The sequence below is a fragment of the Gopherus evgoodei genome, chromosome 5 (genome assembly GCF_007399415.2).
Source record: "Gopherus evgoodei ecotype Sinaloan lineage chromosome 5, rGopEvg1_v1.p, whole genome shotgun sequence".
NCBI classification, from domain to species: domain Eukaryota; kingdom Metazoa; phylum Chordata; order Testudines; family Testudinidae; genus Gopherus; species Gopherus evgoodei.
The window spans coordinates 49570097-49582352 of NC_044326.1; the positions used below are offsets into that span (position 1 = coordinate 49570097).

Sequence of the window (12256 nt, forward strand, 5' to 3'; positions counted from 1 at the left end):
TTATTCTGAGTAGTACCTTACTCCATTGATTTAAATGGGACTGCTCCCTGGGGAGTCACGTGCTACTCAGCATGAGCAGGGGATCAGGATTCTTTGATAAATTAAAATAAATAAATGAAGATATAAAAGGGTTACAGAATCCCAGAGAAGTCCCTCCCAACAGGCTCAAACCAAAACTTTAACTGCATCATTAATAAATTCAGGAGAAGGGGAAAAAAGAGACTATTAAAAAACAGTCTGCAAGAAGAAAGATATAATTATTGATGAACATAATCTACTGATTTTTGCTGACACAGTCCAATCACTCAGCAATGGAAGGAAGATTTAAAAAAATTATAAATGGCAATAGCAAAGCCACAAAATTACAATTGAATTCCATGTTTACTGTAAAGGAGAACTTTCTTATTGCCGAATGCTATTTTTTTAATCTTTCTAACTGATTTTAAAATTACTGCTTGCAGCCAGACCATCACCACCACTACATTGGATCCTGACTCTGGATGATGATACATGTTTTCTTTCCTTCTATGAAATCCTAATTAAATATGAATCCCAGATCTGCATACAGAGAGTGGTAGGCCTGCCTCTTACATGGATATGGATATAGTTGCCTCTGTGGTTATCCCTACTGTCTGGGAGTCTTCAGAGGGCACCCTTGTGGCTTGGGACACTGTGCAGGGGGTGACAGTAGAAAGGAGCAAGCAGGCTGGGATCTAGGTTGAGGATAAGGTGCATTGTCACCCTCATTAGTCTTGCAGAGATTTCCATGAAAAAGTAATAGTCTCAGACTCTGACAGTGCTGTTGCCAGCCACAGCCAGGGGAGGCCCAGATAATGTGGCTCCAGTGAAGACAAGAGAGTGAAGGGAAGCTTAAAATACAGACAGCAGAAAGGCATCAAGCCTCCATGTAGATTATCCCAGTCTTCTCTGGTGCCCTGGGATCTGTAGATTTTGTGGATTGGACACATAGTCTGGACAACAGGGAGGTGGAGTGAAAGTGACACAATAGAATGACTTGGGAGGAAACCCCACGAGGAGAACCTTCTAGCTTAGCTCCCTCCCATGAGGAGGATGCAGTCTGGCCCACTCTTCTCAGATGGATAAATATAAGCTACATGTGTTGTTAAATATTTTACTTTTGTCTTCGCTCTATTTCACCAAGATTAGGACCTCTATCTGGAAGGTATAATTTGTTAACCAAAATGGACAGTATGGAAAGATCCTAAGAGAACCAAGTCCTTGTCCCATTTATGACAATGGGAAAAAGCCCTCAATAGGACCAGGATTTATCCCTTACAATGTTCTCTTACATGACCCTATAAATACATTATCAACTATTTGTCATGCACTGGACTCATAAACAAGTGTATATAGTCCTAAAAATAGTATAACGAGCAACAGATAAATAAATAAAATACCATGAGTGCCTCTTCTGTGCACTGTTCTCGCTTCACTGGCATGACTGGAAATTCAAGGAGGGATTTCACTGTCTTCCTTTTGGCCTTTTCCATTTGAACGTTAGTAAAATAGTTGACAGCAGCAAACTCAATAAGAGCAGAGAACACAAAGGCAAAGCAGACAGCTATGAACCAGTCCATGGCAGTGGCATAGGATACTTTTGGCAATGAATGCCTTGCACTGATGCTCAACGTTGTCATTGTCAAAACTGTCGTTATTCCTTCAAAGCAAAGAAACAAAGCAAAATTAATTGTTCTATCCATGTAGGTCAGAATGCAAATAAAAAAAAAAGAAAAATCAAAACCATCTAGTAGTTTTCCATCTGGGATTGCAAAACCTAATAACATCAAAAATGCAATTAATTGCAGATCTCAAGATAATAATCATTTAACTGAATATACCACTTAAATCATCTTGCCAATGAATAATGAGGAGAAAGGAATATTCAATTTTTTTTAAATAGCACTAGTGATCCTTATAGTTTTAAAGCAAAACAGGCAACAACAATTTGTGAGAAAACACTGCTGTATTGAGCTTGACCTTGCACTCCAGGGATAACGTAACTCTAATGCCATAAGAGGATCTCAATTCAGTTCTCACGCTGAGACTAAGACTCCCATGCTAGTAGAATGCGTGAAGAGCAAGATCTCTCAACCCCCCATGAAAAGAGAGCCCTGTGTCTTGCTCTCACGATCTCTGGGTGAACGGAAACAGTGATTGGATCTGATCTTCCAGTTTTTATTCTGGCAAAACTCCACTTGAAGCCAATAGGAGACTTGCCTGAGTAAGGACTGCAAAATGAGATCCTTTATGGGCTGAGGTGTTTTGATTTGTTTGCAGCTGTTATCATCCACATTGATGAGTTTCCTCAACATGGAACTTCTAAGAGGAAATTAGAGGCAAAATAGGTGGACCCTAAAGGTAAACATAAAAATATGATTGTGCTTCATTATGCAGAAAAGGAATTTATCTGACAGGAGGAGGAAGACAATTACCTCATATGGAGATTTATGCATTTTATACTTATTACAAGGGCTTGCCACTCATGAATAATGCATTAAACCCTGCCTTGTGACAACATACTACCAACCACCACAATGAATTCTATATATATACATATATATATATATATATATGCAGTTTATACTGTATAAATACCAAAAAAGTGTTACTGCTCAGAGGGAATGCATAGCCACATGAAAAGCCCCATGTGTGAATTGTGTAGGTAATTTGAAACTCACAGCAATAAAACCTTTGTGCCTCCACTTATCAGCAATTTTTCTACATATATTTTTATACAGGAATCGTATGTTATATAATTTCATGCTGTGGGTTGGTATTCAGTAGATATTTCCTTTTAAAAGCATTATATTGTAATATACAGTACTGTACTCAGGCTAAAGAAGAAAAATATCAAATTATCTTCAGTGCCTCCATCAAACTTGTGTTTTTCCCCTATTCTACTGATAATCCAAGTAGAAATAGCACCATTAAGATTAAAAGAAAACAATTTATTTTGGTGCTCAAAAAAATTGGAGCGTTGTCGGGCTGGCAACTTTGTTATTTAACAAGGCACCCACAATCTTATCTTTCTGCTAGAAGTATGGAGATGAAACTCAGATATTTTCATCTGAAAGAGAACACTTTTAATTGAAATCTGCATGCATGAAGGTCTCAGCTGAACTCAAAAGCTGCATTTTAGGTATTACAATGAAGTAATCACATACAGTATAAAACTAAGTTGTAAACTTGCTTTCTTATGTTATGTAAAGTACTGCAAGCACTGTTCATGCCTCAAAAAATTCCCCTTCTTGCAACACAAGATATACTTATTGTACTATGAATATGCTGCTTAAGTTTTAACAGGATAACCCAAAAGAAAACTCTGTGATTATTCTTTACTTACAAAAACAAAAATCTGTACCAAATTTGGCTTAGTGTGTGGTTCATATATTAAGAATTTCTCACCGTGTAAAATGAATGATTCTGTTTGAAAATAAAGTTTTTAATGGATATTGAAATTCCTGAGCTCATGTTGGTTGGCCCCATTTCTTTTGAAAAGTAAATCTGTGACACTAGCGGTATGGGAATCTAATGCATAAATGCTTCATCCAGATAAAACTATATAGGGTCTTTGGAGAACACAAGGAGGCCACCAATGCAGGTTGTATAACAGGTTGAATAAGGAACCTAGGAAGGTTGCCCCGTTGCATGAGAGTAAAAAGACAAATAGCAGGTTTTATGGAAAGGGAGGGAAATTAACCTCAAGTCAAACCCAACAAGATAAATACAGTTCATTGTGAGCTTGCAGGAGTCTTCCTCATAAAGGTGATGGTACCCTTCTCTGTACTGATGTGGGTGATGGGATTGTCTCGGGCTAATTAAAGTAATTTAATTAATAAAGAAATTCCTATGGAAAACATTGTTTTTAAAGAAGGTGACTGTTTTCCAAGACCCAGTAGTTTAGCTTATAAGTCTTTACTGATTATTAATGTGTTGGTTAGCAGCGGAAGGTGCTCCACAACATTCATGATTTTATAGACCTTTCTCCACAACATTCATGATTTTATAGACCTCTATCATATCTTCCTTCCTTAATCGTCTCTTTTCTAAGATGAATAGTCCCAGTCTTTTTTAATCTCTCTTCATATAGAAGCTGTTCCATAACCCTAATCAATTTGTTTCCCTTCTCTGTACTTGTTCCAATTCTAAGATATCTTTTTTTGAGATGAGGTGACCAAAACTGCATGCAATATTCTAGTTGTGGGCATATCATGGATTTATATAGTGGCATTATATTTTCTGTCTATGCCTTGCCGAATGGTTCCTAACATTCTGTTAGCTTTTTGGACTGGCTGCCATCATTTGTTCCTTTATTTGCAGCTAAAATGGAGAGTGTATACTTAGAGAATTTTTAGACTGCCGTGCTAAAACAAATAGGCGCTGCTTTATTTTAAGTGATAAAATGTAGCCTTTGACTATAAACTTGTGAATCTAAATCCTTCCCACATCATCAATGAGATGCTGCTTAGGCCACGAACTTAGGCTCCACCATCCCTGTCTATCCTGGGCTGCTCTTTTCAAGTCCTCTGTTGTTAAATCTACACATTTTCCCTCTCAGAGTAATGGTTGACAGCGGGATTCTTTCAATTGACCCCGTCAGATGTTCCTCCAGCTGCACAATTGCATGCCTACCATGGCAGATGTTCTGGATTATTCTTAACATGTGTCCTAGATATTTTCATCTTCTTTTCAGGATAACTTTGGAAATAAGGAGTTGCAGAACTCTGAGGAATCTTAGCATTTGTTTAAAATTAATTCAGTTTCATACTTAGTATTTTTCTGAAGCATTTGGACATCGGTCTACATCTCTGGTGGATTTCTAGCTTTCAAATCATAATATTTCAGTTGATGATTCATAGTTTGGTCTTTAAGTTGTAGATTTTCAACGGCTAAATCTTGTTTAAGATTGTTACTGCAGCTGTGTTATCGTGCCAATTCATGACATTATTTTTAGTTCAGGGGCCCACCTGGAAAATGCTGCCTGTATTTGAAATTCATAGCAACCACACACACACACACACACACACACACACACACACACACACACAGAGTTTAATGCATTTTAATGTGGGGATTAACCCTCACATGTGATTTTTAGGGTGGGGGAGATGTGGTATATGCAGTGGTGACTTTGAGAATTATGGATTTTTTTTATGAAGTTTTGTCAAATTGCCTTCATAAATTTCTTGAAACAGTCAAAGTAATGACTCTCTCTTAACATGTGTATAATTACATACTAATTTTATCCTATATTGATTTCATTATGGTAAAATTTATTTAAATATGTTCTCTGCTTGTTTTGTCTATATGTGTAATTTATGATTTGCTTATACCATGTAATTTCTGAAAAAAATTAGCTTATTTCAACAGCATGTTTTACAATATAAAACATAGGCAAAGGATGTTTTAATTTTAGCTCGATATGGTAGTCTATCAGACCCCTTCTATTCCAGAAGGCAGCTTTTGCACAGTGGCAGCTCAGGCTCAAACAAAAAAACAGCACCCTAAAGACAATCACCTGAAGCTCCTGCAATGTTCCAAGACATACTGGAGTGCAATCCTCATGGGTAATGACCTAATCTTGTGGGGGAAGTAAACAGCAATTGATATACTGATGTTGAGACTTTCCAACAAGCCACTAGCTTTGATCTACAATGGATAATTCTAAAATGCTGCCCAACCAAACTATCTGAGGCAAATTTGAAAAGGTGAATGCTCAGCAAATACCAGGATGGACAGCTTTTAATGTGATGATTTCTTCTGCCATACCAACTGTCACATCTATTGGCTACTGCCCGATGCTGCCAGCACCACCTACTGAACTGAGTACAGTTTTTACTGTAATGAAGAATGTCAGCAAGATGTCCAGCACTCTTGGCCAAGATTACAGTGTCCCAATATTTGATGGGGCTATATATTGTAAGGCCAAAGAGAGAGCCAGTGGAGGAGCCCAAAGGAATTTTAGAAAACAATCGTAAGAAGGATAGATTCCACATACCAGACATTTCTTACTGTAATTGGAAAGAAGTATGAAGACAGTGGCCTTGAAGACAATCTCACAGAATTGCAGGTGTATGGTAGCAAGACAGCAAGCAAAGTACTTAACGGCAAATCGTACCACCGTGGAGTAAGGGCCCACAACCTTGTAGTGGAGGCTTTGTCCAGACTGCAGTGGATAACATTTTGTAAGTGGATACAAGACAATGAGAGCGACTGTGATGTAGACGTCACCAACAGCAAGCTCCAAGAATGTCAAAATGTGGCAGCAACACTTTCCCGGCTCAGTGATGCCTTCAAGAATGCACGGGATGTATTGCACAGAGTCTGCAATTTTGGAACAGCAAAGTTCATAAGCAGTCTGTGCATGGAAATCATGCTGTGGCTAAGTCTAGCAATAAATTCAATGAAGTATGGACAGACATGGCACTCAAACAAAGAGAAACTGTAAGAGTAAAGTAGATGCGAGTATATGGGGTTTCATTTTGAAACCAAGAGCCTTGGCTAGATGGTTCATCGCTGCTCATAAGCACTCAGCTATCACAGCTTCCATGAAAGTGATGTATGATAAGGCAGACTCATATGTTTCAGAAGGAAAACGCAAAGAAGGCATGCAACATGATGAAGATGTAGATAAGATTGTTCACACCATCACCAGCTCCATGACAAAGCTATTTAATTTGAATGCTGACCTAACAGACTCACCAACATTGCAACTGCATTGCTGCATTGCCCGCAGAGGTTGCCACCCAGCTAGTTACTAAGAATGATACAGGAATCAAAGCAATGAAACAGTTTGTAGAAGATAGATTAAATTCAAATATCACTGGATTCTTTGAATCACTGCACAAGCTCAATAATCAAGACATTTGCATCATAAAGAAAAAGATCAAATCTGAAGTTAGTAGTGATTGCAGACAGGGAGTTATTAGCCATCCTGTAGTAGCTGCACAAACAATAGAGATTAATCTGAAGGAAGTTTTCACACATGTGTTTGCCACAGTTCCATATGCTCTAGCACATTCTGATGGTACCCTGAACAAAAACAGCAAAGAATGAGTAATTGCCTGAATTAGAAAAAGAAACAGATTCAATGTATCCAACATGCCCACAGCTTGGAAAATATAGCTCTTATACAAATGGTCACACAAGGAGGTGCAACTAGTTTGCAGAACTTGCTGAACTGAACTTCAGAATAGTTACACCAGCCTCTACAGAGTTTTGAGAGCCTCAAAAGAGTATATGTTGATCAAAGACTATATGATGTCAAAGATTCAAGTAAAGCTTTTGAGTGCACAAAAGCAATCCTCACAAAGGAATGAAGTCAAAATCCCTGATTCCAAAACATCCAGCCTAAAGCAGTGGAGCAGTTCACTGGAAATCCCAAGAATAAAGCACATCTGGTAATATTTTTGTCAGACTCATGCTGTGATATGGCAGAAACTTTACTCATCCCAGCTCAGAAAATGGTTATTGCAGGTAGATTCCAGGTTGGCCTCGTTGCTTACATGGTCACTTCAGATGGAGCTGTAGATCAAAAATATCTCTGCATGAAAAAGCAGATACTCAGCCTCAACCTCAACCTCATGTTGCACTTTTCACAAGAATACCCTTATGTAGTGGTGTGATCTCCAGACACTGACATTGCAGTTCTCTGTGTACATTTTATCCAAAAGTAAATAGCTCAAGATCTTTGGTTTCATACTGGTATGAAAGATAAATCCAGGTTTATACCAACCCACACAATAGCAGCTCAATTTGGCCAACAACTATGCAGAATGTTGCCAGCAGTACATATGCTGACTGGGTGTAATTCAACCAGCAGTCTGGCAGAAGTTGGCAGACTAAAACCATGCAAGTTTGTCAGGAAAAAAAAAATTAGAAGCCTTACTAATTTTGGCATTACAGTGTATATACTTCCTGCACAACTGAAATCAGTAGTAATCCTTCTCTATGACCCAACAGCTAACTCAATGGATGTAAATAGTGCACGATATAAGCTTTTCTGTTGCAGTCAGGCCTGGAACAAGGCCTTCCCCGAATTTATAGTAATCTTCTGCAACATATCAAGCATGCAAATTACCAGACCTTTATCTAGAAACATGACATGCAAGCACAGCCTGACATCCCTTCCCCAATTGGAAATTACTGGCAACATGACAAGGGTGGACACATTTAACCAACACTAACGACACAGACACCGAAGCACTCCTGGAATTCATTATATGGGATGTAAAAAACCAAAGTATAAGGTCAACTACAGTTGCTCAAGACAGAGCATGAAGTGCACATAGGCTTACTTATGGTGAGAAAGTTGCAAGTGTGGATCCAGATAGAAACTGGCTAGATCATCGGGCTCAACGGGTAGTGATCAATGGGTCCATGTCTAGTTGGCAGCTGGTATCAACTGGAGTACCCAAGGGTCGGTCCTGGGGCCAGTTTTGTTCAGTATCTTCATTAATGATCTGGAGGATGGTGTGGACTGCACCCTGAACAAGTTTGCAGATGACACTAAACTGGGAAGAGTGGTAGATTGCTGGAGGGTAGGGGTGGGATAGAGGGACCTAGATAAATTAGAGGATTGGGCCAAAAGAAATTTGATGAGGTTCAACAAGGACAAGTGCAGAGTCCTACAGTTAGGACGGAAGAATCCCTGCACTGCTACAAAATAGGGACCGAAAAGTTTAGGCAGCAGTTCTGCAGAAAAGGACCTAGGGGCTACAGTGGATGAGAAGCTGGATATGAGTCGACAGTGTGCCCTGGTTGCCAAGAAAACTAACAGCATTTTGGGCTCTGTAAGTACGGACATTGCCAGCTGATCGAGGGACGTGATCATTCCCTTCTATTTGACATTGGTGAGGCCTCATCTGGAGTACTGTGTACAGTTTTGGGCCCCACACTATAAGAAGGATGTGGAAAAATTGGAAAGAGTCCAGTGGAGGGCAACAAAAATGATTAGGGGGCTGGAGCACATGACTTATGAGGAGAAGCTGAGGGAACTGGGATTGTTTAGTCTGCAGAAGAGAAGAATGAGGGGGGATTTGATTGCTGCTTTCAACTACCTGAAAGGGGGTTCCAAAGAGGATGATCTAGACTGTTCTCAGTAGCAGCAGATGACAGAACAAGGAGTAATAGTCTCAAGTTGCAGTAGGGGAGGTTTAGGTTGGATATTATGAAAAACTTTTTCACTAGAAGGGTGGTGAAGCACTGGAATGGGTTACCTAGGGAGGTGGTAGAATCTCCTTCCTTGGAGGTTTTTAAGGTCAGGCTTGACAAAGCCCTGGCTGGGATGATTTAGTTAAGGATTGGTCCTGTTTTAGGCAGGGGGTTGGACTAGATGACCTCCTGAGGTCCCTTCCAACCCTGATATTCTATGATTCAGATGAGTCTGAGATTACAGATGGCTCAGACAGACATGTTGCATATGGCAAATATATTGACAAAGGATAGACACACATATATAACGTCATATTGCCCATCACTGAGAGGGTATCCACTGGCTATTAGTGTTTTGTTAACACCATGGTGTTCAATAGTATACCTGGCTTCTATTACAATGAATGTTTAAAACTTTTGTGTCAATAAATAACCTATGTATTTATCAATACAAAACATGAGGCCAACATTCTTTAAGTAATGAGCCTCAATAACGTGTCAAATAAACCTTTTATATGACTAAGATTTCTTTCTGTCTTATAAAATAAATTGTTGAAAACCCATTTTATTGGCAATTTTTCTTTCAGACTTGTCTTGACAACTTAAGTACATTTTTGTGGCCTTTTCACTTGTGCAAAATGTTGTTTAGACATGGGGACAAAAATCTTGCATTAGCATACGTGGTTATCACTTTACAATACCATATCCACCCTAGATAAGTACCTAAGCGACACTTCTATCAAAATAACATAGTTGTAGGTTTCTGTATTGGGGGAAGGGATGCTACATCACCAGCGATGTCCAGCCAGGTCCCCAGACTATTCCATCTGGACATCCCCATTGCCTTGCATGTTACTGCCACTGTACGTGAATTGACCCACCTCTTGTATACCTTCCCTGTCTAATTTAAGGTTCTCATTAGATTTGGTGTGATTTTTTTTCATTACTGGTTGTTATCGAGGTCTTTTTTTGATGCTGGACAGTCTTTCAGTCTTTGCTTGCATGTTGGTTGAGCTGTCACTTAGAAGTATTAACCTGTAGTATTATTATTCTTTTAAATCTATATATAATACAAATTTTGGCTGAATGCTCTCCAGCTGATTAATCTCACTTCAAAATACAATACGTTATAGAGTCACTTTACAAGATTGCTTTAACCATGCTTGTTTTTTCCATTCCTTTGTTAGGAACCAGCTTGGTTTCATACATTTTGTCTTCCACACATTTGTTGGTTTTGTTTTCAGTGCTCATTGTAGCATCTCTTTTCAAATTGTATGTTAATGTGTGTCACTTTAATATTTTCTGATTGTTTACCTAGTTGCTCTTTCGGTTCATTTTCATGGAGGCAGCAGGAGAAAAGAGACAGTTTCACTGCAAGTACATGACCTAAACCTAAATTCCTTACTCAGACAAAACTCCACTGATGTTAATGAGACTTGTGCCCGAGATATGTGCACACACATACGCAATTCCAGAAAAATTAGTTCAATGACACTTCAGTTGGAGTTACTCTAAGAAGAAGCAGGAACATACACCTGAGGGTAAAACTGTCCCTTCTTGAGGCCGAGGGCCTGATTTGGATATGGGGATTTTCCCATTTGCTTCAATGGTACAGGGATAGGTCCCAATAAATTTAACCCTGCTACAATCAACCATATTCCCCTCCAAGTTAAATATTCCAAGTTTCCCTCCACAGTCCAGTGATCCAAGTTACATATTTCTAATATTTATAATTAGGCAGATAGTAAATGAAGGCCAGTCTGCCTTTGAACTTAATTTATTTTCTCATGTTAGCAGCACTGCTTTAGAGAAAGTATGCATATTCTGTCCCATAATGCAGATTATTCTAGTAAAAATGATTAGAGGAGGATGCATAATTAAATGGAAAAGAAAAGAAGAAGAAAGAGATTATAATTACCAAATACGGTTCTAGCTGGAACAGATTCCTTATTTATCCAAAATGACACTTGCGAGAGGATCACAGTCATAATGCATGGGATATACGTCTGAATCATAAAATAACCCATTTTCCGTCTGAGGTGGAAGTAAACTGTCATAACAACATATTCACCTATAAAATAAAGCAAAAGGCAAATATGCTTCTGACCCTGTATGCAATTTTGCAGAATAACTATGTTTCTGACAGCCAACCAGAATTAGATATGAAAATATTATCTTCAGAGCTTAGCAACTCAAGCACTGAAAGATGTGTTGCTTAGGAAACAAGAAGGAAAGGAAGTATGATATCAAACAAAACGAAAAGTAATATGACCTTACAATGCCATTCTGGAGACATAATATAAAAGACTATAAATTAATAGGTAATGTTGGATTGCGTTTTATGGTTTAAGTGCTATTTAAGAGTTCTTTTGCCATCTCAAGAAGAAAACACTCTCAAGGCATACAAGGCATCTATTTACCATCTATCCAGCTGTGGCATCTGCAATATCCATTTCACTGTACATAGACACCGTACTATAATATCTAGGTAAGACCTTATGATACCTATTAGTTTATATGGAAACTTGTAATCATTTCAGAAGGTGTTTCCATTCTAGTATTGCTGTCATAATTAAACAGAGAATGAATAAATAAATACTCTGTACTTACATAATGCCTTTAAAATTCTTTACTGGTATCAGTTAATTTAGTCTGACAACCATTACATGAGGTGGCCATCATTATTAAAAGTGTGAGAAATATTCAGAATGAAATGCAAACAGTGGGTCTTATCCTGCCACTGAAGTCAATGGGAATCTTCCCATTTCAATCAGACCCACTCTCAGCTAACATGGTGTACATCAGAACCATGGGGATTTGGAAAACAAAATGACTGGAGAGAAAGAGATTTACAATAATGGTTAAAACTAGTTTCAGAAAGTCATGTAAATAGCAGTACAGCAGGAATTATTTTAACTTTAGCTTTAGAATGACACTGTTGTTTGTACCTTTATCACTATGACAGAAGTGTATAAAACAATGAATGGGAAAGGAAGGGTAAACAGAGCCTTCAAACATTCACCGTTATATTTGATAGGATAATTGTATATATAAATAGATAGATATAGATTATAAACTCTCA

General features: G+C 38.4%; 1 protein-coding gene across 2 annotated transcripts in view; it reads right to left on the bottom strand.

Moving 5' to 3' along the window:
- LOC115651895 (gamma-aminobutyric acid receptor subunit alpha-2) overlaps nt 1-12256 on the bottom strand; it is a 328838-nt gene that overhangs the window by 297728 nt on the left and 18854 nt on the right. For both annotated transcript variants that reach the window (XM_030563162.1, XM_030563163.1), the window contains exons 7-8: nt 11093-11245; nt 1419-1678 (exon numbers count right to left, since the gene is read on the bottom strand). In XM_030563162.1, coding sequence (XP_030419022.1) covers nt 1419-1678; nt 11093-11245 — 413 coding nt within the window. The remainder of the gene's footprint in view (nt 1-1418; nt 1679-11092; nt 11246-12256) is intronic.